The sequence below is a fragment of the Crocodylus porosus genome, unplaced genomic scaffold (genome assembly GCF_001723895.1).
Source record: "Crocodylus porosus isolate Cpor-Errol unplaced genomic scaffold, CroPor_comp1, whole genome shotgun sequence".
NCBI lineage: Eukaryota > Metazoa > Chordata > Crocodylia > Crocodylidae > Crocodylus > Crocodylus porosus.
The window spans coordinates 7061190-7071249 of NW_017728947.1; the positions used below are offsets into that span (position 1 = coordinate 7061190).

General features: G+C 48.3%; 1 protein-coding gene across 8 annotated transcripts in view; it reads right to left on the reverse strand.

Annotated features, from left to right (window-relative positions):
• Positions 1-10060, reverse strand: part of PTPRJ (protein tyrosine phosphatase, receptor type J) — a 135102-nt gene that overhangs the window by 32136 nt on the left and 92906 nt on the right. For 3 of the 8 annotated variants that reach the window (XM_019551727.1, XM_019551728.1, XM_019551729.1), the window contains 4 exons: positions 8729-9001; positions 7998-8264; positions 5195-5467; positions 2362-2634 (listed from right to left, as the gene is read on the reverse strand). In XM_019551727.1, the coding sequence (XP_019407272.1) occupies positions 2362-2634; positions 5195-5467; positions 7998-8264; positions 8729-9001 (1086 nt within the window). The remainder of the gene's footprint in view (positions 1-2361; positions 2635-5194; positions 5468-7997; positions 8265-8728; positions 9002-10060) is intronic. The other 5 variants (XM_019551732.1, XM_019551731.1, XM_019551733.1 and 2 more) reach the window with 3 other exon arrangements.

The window sequence follows — 10060 nt, forward strand, 5'->3', positions numbered from 1 at the left end:
CCTCGCCAGAGATTCACGCACCAGCCCAGGGCAAGCAGTAGCTCAGCTCCAGATTCTGCCCCAGGCTTGAAGCCAAAGCTAAAGTTGAACCACTAGTTGCCCTAGTTTGGGGTAGCTCATGCAAAAGGGAGAGGACTCGTATGGACACTTGTAGTGTGCTTGGTAGGAGAGATCATGTGACCTGCCCTCCGCTTGGTCACTTGGCCTGCTTCCCCTACCTTCCTTCCCCACACTTACCTTCAGCTCCAGGCCCTCTGACCTCAACCTGGCTGGGCCTGGAGCTGCAACCACTGCTCTTCCCTGCACAGGGATGGGACCACTAATCACTGCTCCAGAGCCAGAGCTGCCACACAGAAGATAAACAGAAGCAGGGAGCAGGGAGTGTAAGCGTACAGCTGCCACAAGGGGCGGGGAAGGTAAGAGACAAATGGCAGGCACAGGCACAGCAAGGGGTAGAGTCTGGCCCCTTGCCCTCTACCACTGCTTTAAGGGGACAAGTTAAAAGGACCCTCCAACAATTACCTCCTATACAATTTTTAAAATTTTCCATGTACAGAATCTAATTACTGGGGGCAGTAGTGTTAAATTCAAAATAGTCTTCAATTCAGGTACATTTAGTAACCACTGCACTGGGTCAGACCAATAATTCCATCAAACCCAGCATCTTGCTTCTGACAATGTCAAGGAGCCAATTCTTTAGAACAGTATTTGCAATAGGTGTTGATCCATCTTCTGAAGTATCCTTAGGCACCACCTGTAGGTTATATTCTTTACTGCTATATTCAATAGGCCTTGTGTAGCAAGTGCTCATTCCAGGGGTAGTTGTGACGCTCCCTGGTGGCTGTTCACCCCTTGCCAACCTGGCTCCCGTTGGGCTATTCCTTTTAGCATCTCCCTATATGGAAACCACTTTATGCATCTATTTCGCCATTTTTTCTTCTTCGCTAGTTCTAGTACACCCTTTTTGAGATGGGGTGGCCAGAACTGCACACCCTGCTCAAGATACGAACTTAACAGGGCTTTGAATACTGAGCTAATTTCTCATATGTATTGTGGTTATCCCTCAGTATTTCATAACCAAACTTTTATTCTAATGGAACTGTAATCTTTTTGGTACAACCAGGGCAGTGGTCACCAACCCAGAGTCTCTTGCAGTCGATCCTGGGCTCAGGGGCCTGAGCACGCATGTGCATGAACACACAGCTTCCCCCCAAGCAGGTCAGTCAGTGGAAAAAGGGAAGGGAAGGGGTGGGAGCCAGCTTGAGGCCCCCACAGTGAGGCACAGAATGCAGCAGGAGCCCATAAGCTGAGTGGCTGGGCGGGTGGTGGGAGGATCAAGCCCAGGCAGCTCATCTAAGGGTTCGGGAGAGGCTTCCGCCACTGTGTGCACCCCGGCAGAGGCCTGAGGCAGCATGTGCCCTCCCCCCCACCCCCCCCATCTGTGCCTGGCAGAGGTGGATGCTGCTGCTGCAGCTGGCCCAGGAGTGGCCTGATGTCACATACATCTGCCACACACAGATCAGGGGGGCACATGCCACCCACCAACTGTGGGGCAGTGCAGGTGGCCGCAGCAGCTGTGAAGTAGGGAGTGGAGCCAGGACAGGAGCCAGGCAGGAGGATGGAGCTGCAAGTGGATTGCCCAGGGGTGTGGGGAGAGGTGGCGGCACACATCCCAGGAGGGCACAGGGGGTGCATGCCCCTGGATCTACACACAGGGTAGGGTGGGGCGGGGCGGGGTAGGCTAGGACTGGGTCAGCATGGCACTATTCCTGGCAGGGGTGTTTGGTAGTGCTGCGCTTGGGCCATGGGGCATTATAGCAAGTTTTGGGATAGCTGTAGCTTCCCATATACCCGCTTCCAGCACTGCCACCACCCAGTCCAAGCGCAGTGCAACCAAACACCCTTGCCAGGAACAGCGCCACGCTGCCCCGGCACCAGCCTGCCCTACCCCGCATGCAGATCTGGGGGGCACATGGCGGGCTTGCCCCTGCCCTGGCCCCACTCCCTCCCACAGCGCCATTGGGGCAGGGGGCGGGGGGAGATTGAGGTCCCAGTGGGGAGGGAGGGAGTGGAGCTAGGGCTGGGGCCTCTATGTGCCCCACTGGCCCCTTCTCCTCCCTTCTCTCCCCACAGACTTACCTGCTGGGCGGGGGGAAGTAGGTCTTAGGTTCCTTTTAAATTCCACAGGTGATCCGCAACCTTAAAAAGCTGGAGACCACTGAACAACGGCAAGAAGTTTTATACACAGAACCTTTGTAACTTAAGTGCATGCATACTTATTCAAGCATAAAGGAATATGGGAAGAAAAGACTGGATGTATTTAATAGCAAACAAGCTACAGGGTGAGTTTCTATGACTTACTGGTGTAGACCAGCATGGATTTTCCATCTCCTTTAGTTGTGTTATCTGCTGCTAGTGGATATATTGTGAAGTTATAGAGTGTACCAGGTTCTAAACCTGTAATTACAGCTCCCGTGATTTGGGTTCTCTCAGTCCGGAGAGTTGAATTTCCATCTTTGAAAATCTCTACCTCATAGGTATAGTTATGAGCAGCTGAATCATTGTTCTTCCAGGTTAAATTCACTTGATCTGTGCTGATATCTACGGGTTGGATATCAAAAACTGGACTGGGCTCTGTTTCAGGAAAGAGCAAGCACACACATAACATATTAGGGCTATTTACAGAACACGGAGGACCTGCCTCCCACGAAACATTTCCCCCTTTAGTGCTGAAACCTTGTTGCAAAAGCTGTATATGTACACCTTCTCTGACCTCTCCTTGTTTTGAATATCTTGACAAGACCCGAGGATATGGTCCAAGGTGCATATAGCAATGACCATAAGAATATAAGAACATACCATATTTACTCAAATCGAAAACAAGGTTTTTTCCAAACACAATCACCCTGAGAGAAAAAAAAAGCCACACCCAAGATTTAAGTACCAGCCAAAGGCAGCTGGTGGCTCAGCAATAGATCCTGCCCAAGACTGGGGGCCAAAGTCGGAGTCGAGCAACTACTTGCCCCAGTCCGGGGTAGCTCATGCGAAAGCAGGAGGGTGCACATGGAAACGTGTGCTGTACTTGGTGGGAGAGACCATGTAGCCTGGCCCGGCCTGGTTACTTGCTGTTATCCCTACCTCCCCTTCCCCTGCTTACCATAACCTGCAGCTCCAGCCCTTCTAGCCCCATCTGATGGGGCCTGGAGCTGCCACCATTGCTTTTCCCTGGATGGGGCTGGGACCACTGCTGCCTGTCGCTGCCACCCAGAAATTAAGTGGTAGCAGGGAGTAGGGAGTGAAACACTTCAGCCACCATCAGGATGGGGAAGAGAAGAGACAGATGGCAGGCTCAAGCACAGGGACAAATAAGGCAAGGAGCAGTCTGTTACCTTTCTACCCACCATTGCTTTAGGGGAACAAGTGTAATATGACCCTCCAATGATCATCTTCTATACATGAGAAATTATAGAAATGTTACAATTTTCCATGTATATTAATCTAACAACTGTGGGGTGGAGGCATCTTAAATTCAATGTTGACTTGGATTTTTGTATATTCAGTAACAACTGCTGTATGGAGTCAGAACAAAGGTCCATCAAACCCAGCATCTTGCTTCTAACAATGTCTAGGAGCTGATTCTTTAGAAGAATTTTGGAAATAGGTATTTATCCATATTGGCATCCTAATGTGTCACCAAATAAAGTATCCTCAGATAACATCATGTTCTTCACTGCTACATTCAATAGGCCCTGAGGAACCCATTTTTCATAAATTTGGCTGATCCTCCACCCCCCCACCCCTTTTTATTCTACACACTTGCCATGTTTACTCAATTCTAAGAGATGCCTCCTAATATAAAATGGCGGGGGGGAGGATCTTAATTTAGAAACCAGTATGAGGACAGTGAGGGGGCAGGCAGCTGCAGTGGTTCAGGCTCAGGGTCTGGCCATAGCTTCAGCTGCTGCCTGCCCCAAACTCCCCTCCACCCTGCATTGCTTTTCCATGCTGCTCTCCCACCTGCCACCTCTTTCCCTGCTGCCCAAACCCCTAACCCACCGCCTCTGTTCTCCTGATCCCCCTCTCCCTTACTCGTTTACCCTCGCTCCACACCATCAGCCTCTGTATATATTACAGTATGGGGCACTGAGCACTGTCCCAGTCCAGCCCCATAGCAGCGGTGCACAGCCTGCATGGCTGCTACAAGGGCTGGGCCAGACTTGTTCTCAGTGCCCCAGGCTAGAATGGGGATAGAGACTGCGAGCAGAGAGCAAGAATAAGTGGGGGAGAAGCTGGGAACAGAGGCTGTGGGGAAAAGGGGTAAAAGTGACTGGAGGGGAGGGGGGCGGGGGAAAGGTTTAGCTGACACTCCAGGCGGAAGGCACGGATGGCAACCTGCTAAGACCTCCCCATACCACCTGCATCCCGCTACTGCCTCCTCCTGCAGCAGTAAGGAGGAAGAATTAAAGACAAAAAAAGATTCTATACCTGACACATTATGAGAGATTTTTACATTTTCCATGTATAGAATCTAACAACTGGTGGGTTGTCTCTAAATTCAGGGTCATCTCAGATTTGAGTAAATGCAGCATACTATTAGCCTCCATGATATCCCATGGAAAGGAATTCATGTCTTAAAAAGGTAGTGTGGAAAAAAAAATCTTCAATTTTCTTTCCTAATAATTTCATCGGCTGCCTCTAGTGCTACTATCACAAGACACAGTACACAACTGTTACTCATACATTTTCCACAACACTCAAGATTGTAAAGACTCTTATTAGATTCCCCCTCAGCTGTCTCTTCCAAGTTGGAGAGTTCCAGCCTTTTTAGCATCTCCGTATATGGAAGCCATGTTCTACATCTGTTTTGCCATTTTCTCTACTTTTCTAGTTCTAGTATACCCTTTTTGAGATGGAGTGGCCAGAACTACATACCATACTCAAGATATGGGAACAGGGCTTTGAATAATGAGCTAATTTCTCATATGTATTGTGGTTATCCCTCAGTATTTCATAACCAAACTTTTATTCTAATGGAACTGTAATCTTTTTGGTATGACAAAGGCAAAAAGATTAATATACAGCAGCTTTGGAACATAACTGCATGCATATTTCTTTAAGCATAAAGGAGCATGGGAAGAAAAGACTGGATGCATTTAATAGCAAGCAAGCTACAGGGTGAGTTTCTACGACTTACTGGTGTAGACGATCACAGAATTTCCATCTCCTTTAGTTGTGTTATCTGGTGCTAGTGGATATATTGTGAAGTTATAGAGTGTACCAGGTTCTAAACCTGTAATTACAGCTCCCGTGATTTGGGTTCTCTCAGTCCGGAGAGTTGAATTTCCATCTTTGAAAATCTCTATCTCATAGGTATAGTTATGAGCAGCTGAATCATTGTTCTTCCAGGTTAAATTCACTTGATCTGTGCTGATATCTACGGGTTGGATATCAAAAACTGGACTGGGCTCTGTTTCAGGAAAGAGCAAGCACACACATAACATATTAGGGCTATTTACAGAACACGGAGGACCTGCCTCCCACGAAACATTTCCCCCTTTAGTGCTGAAACCTTGTTGCAAAAGCTGTATATGTACACCTTCTCTGACCTCTCCTTGTTTTGAATATCTTGACAAGACCCGAGGATATGGTCCAAGGTGCATATAGCAATGACCATAAGAATATAAGAACATACCATATTTACTCAAATCGAAAACAAGGTTTTTTCCAAACACAATCACCCTGAGAGAAAAAAAAAGCCACACCCAAGATTTAAGTACCAGCCAAAGGCAGCTGGTGGCTCAGCAACAGATCCTGCCCAAGGTACTAGACCAGATCCGGAACTGAGCAACTACTCGCACCAGTTCAGGGCTGCTCATGTGAAAGGTGGGAGAGTGCACATGGAAACCTGCGTGTGGTTGTTGGAAGTGACCATGTAGCCTGTCCCCTACCTGGTTACTTGGCCTTTGCCCTACCGCCTCTCCTCCCACTCACCTTCAGCTCCAGACCGTCTGGTCCCAACCTGGCTGGGCGTGGAGCTGCCACCACTGCTTTTCCCTGGATGGGGCTGGGACCACTGCTGACTGCTCCAGAGCCAGAGCTGCTGCCACCCAGAAAAGAAGCAGCAGCAGGAGTATGGAGAAGAAGGGTGCAGCCACTACAGCAGGTGGGGAAGGCAAGAATGACAAGTGGAAGGCACAGGAAGAAGAATTGTCAGAGTCTGGTCCCTTCCCTCCCACTGCTGCTTTAGGAGGGACAAATTTAATATGACCCTCCAATTATTACATTCTATACATAGGAAATTATAGAAATTATATGATTTTTCATGTATATTAATCTAATTATTTGGGGGGGTCATCTTAAACTAAGTTGTCTTGGATTCAGGTGTATTAGGTAACAACTGCTGCATTGTGTCAAAGCAAAGGTCAATCAAACCCAGCAAGTTGCTTTTGATAATATGAAGGAGACTATTCTTTAGAAGAAGGGTATTTGAAATAGGCATTGATTCATCTTATGAAGTATCCTCAGGCATCATCTGTTTGTTATGTTTCTTACTGCTATATTCTATGGGCACTGATAAAAAGAAAAAAAAAATATGAAAAATGGGTTTAACATAATTAGCATATTTACTCAGTTCTGAGACAAGATCCTCCAACCCCCTATAATATGGCAGGGGGAGGTAGAAGAACTTCAACTTAGGATCAGGTATGAGGGTAGTGAGGGGGCAGGCAGCTGCTGTGGTTCAGGCTCCAGCCCCTATGGAGGGTCTGGCCATAGCTGCAGCCTGCTCCCTCCTCCTCACCCACCCCTCACTGCCTCCATATGATGCTCTCCTGCCTGCTGCCTCTATTCCCATTGTCTTCACCCCCTCGCCCCCCCATAGCTTTTGCTTCCCTGCTTCTCCTCTCCCTCCCCTGCTTCCCCTTGCTCTGCACCATCAGGCTCTGTACACACCAGTTTGGGGCACGGAGCACGGCTCCAGTCCATTCCCACAGCAGCGGTGCACAGCCTGCATGGCTGCTACAAGGGCTGGGCCAGGCCTGTGCTCAGTGCCCCAGGCTAGAATGGGGATAGAGACTGCGAGCACAGAGCAAATGTAAGCACAGGGAGGAGCTGGGAGAAGAGACTGTGGGAAAAGGGGGAACAGGGGGTACAGAGGTGGAGGGGAAAGCGGGGACTGAGGATCCAGAGGGAAGGCAGGTAGAACAGGCACAAGCAGGGGACAAGCTGCTTGATCTCCCCACACCACAGAAGAGATTATGAGAGATTTATACATTTTCCATATACAGACTCGAATAAACAGGGGTTCATCTTAAATTCAGTGTCATTTCAGATTTGAGTAAATACAGCATGCTATTAGCCTCCAATATGACCCTCCAATTATTATATTCTATACATAGGAAATTATAGAAATTTTATCCCATGGCAAGAAATTCATGTTAATAAGGCACTGTGTAAAAAAGCCTTTCATTTTCTTTCCTAATAATGTAACTGGCTGCCTCTTGTTTTACTACCATAAGACACAGTACATAACTGTTTCCCACTCAATTTTTTCCACCACACTCAAGATTTACAGACTCTTATTAGATTCTCCCTCAGCTGTCTCTTTTTTAAGTTGGAGAGTTCCAGCCTTTTTAGCATATCCCTATATGGAAGCCATGTTCTGTATCTATTTTGCCATTTTCTCTACTTTTCTAGTTCTAGTATACCCTTTTGTGGTGGCCAGAACTGCATACTATACTCAAGATATGGACTCAACATGGCTTTATATAATGAGTTCATTTCTCATGTGTATTGTGGTGATCCCTCATGCTTTCATAACCAACCTTTTATTCTAATGGAAGTGTAATTGTTTTGGTACAACAAAGGCAAGAAGATTAACATATAGCAGCTTTGGAACAGAAGCGCATTCATATTTCTTTGAGCATAAAGGAGCATGGGAAGAAAGAATGGATGCGTTTAATAGCAAGCAAGCTACAGAGTGAGTTTCAATGACTTACTAGTGTACACGGTTGTGGAATTTCCATCTCCTTTAGTTGCATTATCAGGCACTAGTGGATATATTGTGAAATTATAAAGAGTAACAGGTTTTAAGCCTGTAATGACAGCTTGCCTCTTTTGGAATATTGTGTTATTTGGAAATGAAGCTCCGTCTCTTAAGATCTCATAGGTATAACTATCAGCAGCTGAATCGTTGTTCTTCCACGTTAAAATCACATAATCTGTGCTGATATCTATGGGTTGGATATCAAAAACTGGACTGGGCTCTGTTTAAGGAAAAAACAAGCACACATACACACATCAGTTGTATTTAGCATAACCCAAAGGACCTGCTTCCAGCAAAACTCTCTTCACCATCACTGCTGGTGTCACATCAGTGCTGGTGTTTCTTTGGTAGATATTAGAGACACTGCTTATGTGCACCTTCTCCCACATGTCTTTTCAGGTGCGTGCCAAATCCACCTTAGCCAGACGCAAACACCTGTGCTGTCATGGATATGAAGCTGGCTCCACTTTAGAGACTATATTTCTTGCATTCAATTTGGTGATGCGGCATGTTTTTGGAACCAAGCAATTTTTATAATGGAAAGAACAAAGGCAAGAAGTTTTATACACAGTACCTTTGTAACATAAGCACATGCATATTTATTCAAGCATAAAGGAATATGGGAAGAAAAGACTGGATGTATTTAATAGCAAGCAAGCTACAGGGTGAGTTTCTATGACTTACTGGTGTAGACGGTCACGGAATTTCCATCTCCTTTAGTTCTGCTATCTGGTGCTAGTGGATATATTGTGAAGTTATAGAGTGTACCAGGTTCTAAACCTGTAATTACAGCTCCCGTGATTTGGGTTGTCTCAGTCCGGAGAGCTGAATTTCCATCTTTGAAAATCTCTATCTCATAGGTATAGTTATGAGCAGCTGAATCATTGTTCTTCCAGGTTAAATTCACTTGATCTGTGCTGATATCTATGGGTTGGATATCAAAAACTGGACTGGGCTCTGTTTAACGAAAAACCAAGCATACACATACACATTAGTTGCATTTAACATAACCCAGAGGACTTGCTTCCAGCAAAACTCTCTTCACCGTCAGTGCTGATGTGTCTTTGGTAGACATTAGAGACACTGCCTATGTCAGGGGTGGGCAATTATTTCAGGCAGAGGGCCAGTAAACCCAGTTTTGGCAAGCTGTTGAGGGCTGCATGGATAGCTCTGCACCTTGAAAGGTGCCCCGTCCCCTGGTCACCATCTGGGACCAATGTCCCAATGTCTTGGGACCAGTGAGTCAGGGCCAGCACCAGTAGGGCCCAGAGAGGATCACAGCCTGGCAGGGGTCTGTGGGGCCAGCGCTGGCCCCAGGACACCAGTGTGGGCCCCATGCTCCTGCACCTCCTCAGCCCTGCTGTACAGGCAGGGGATAGCACACAGCCCTAACCCCGCACTTCCCAGCAGGGAACGAGTTGGTGCTGAGCACAGGGGAAAAGTGGCCCCACCCCTGCTCTGAGGCTAGCGCTCCCTGCTGCAGCCACTCACAGCCCATGCAGGGCTGTCCTGAGCAGACACAAGCAGCCTCACGTGGGCTGCAAGCAGCTGCAGCACAGGGCGCCTGCCACATGGGGGGGAGGGGCCGCTTTTCCCCACGCTTAGCACCAGCTTGTAACCCACCCCTGCTGCCAGACGGCCCTGCGCCAGCTCCGAGCTCGCTCATCAGTGTTGTGCCACAGCGGCAGCAGCTGCTTGGCCCAGAGGAAAGCGACCCCCTGCTTGCCACGCCAGGCTGTGTTTGTTGCTGTTGCGCATCCAGAGCTCGTACCGTGGTAGGCTGTGGTGAGGCTGCCACTGCTGCCTCTGTGCTGCCCAGTGTAGAAGCTCCAGGCAGGCAGCAGCAGCAGCAAAGACTGCACAGCATGGCAAGCAGGGGGGCCATAGGTGCTCCTGCTGCGGCGCAGCCCCGACGGGTGAGCCTGGAGCAGGCGCAAGGCCGGGTTACAAGCTGGTGCTGGGCACAGAGAAAAGCAGCCCCTCCCCCGCCCCGTGGCCAGCATTCCGTGCTGCAGC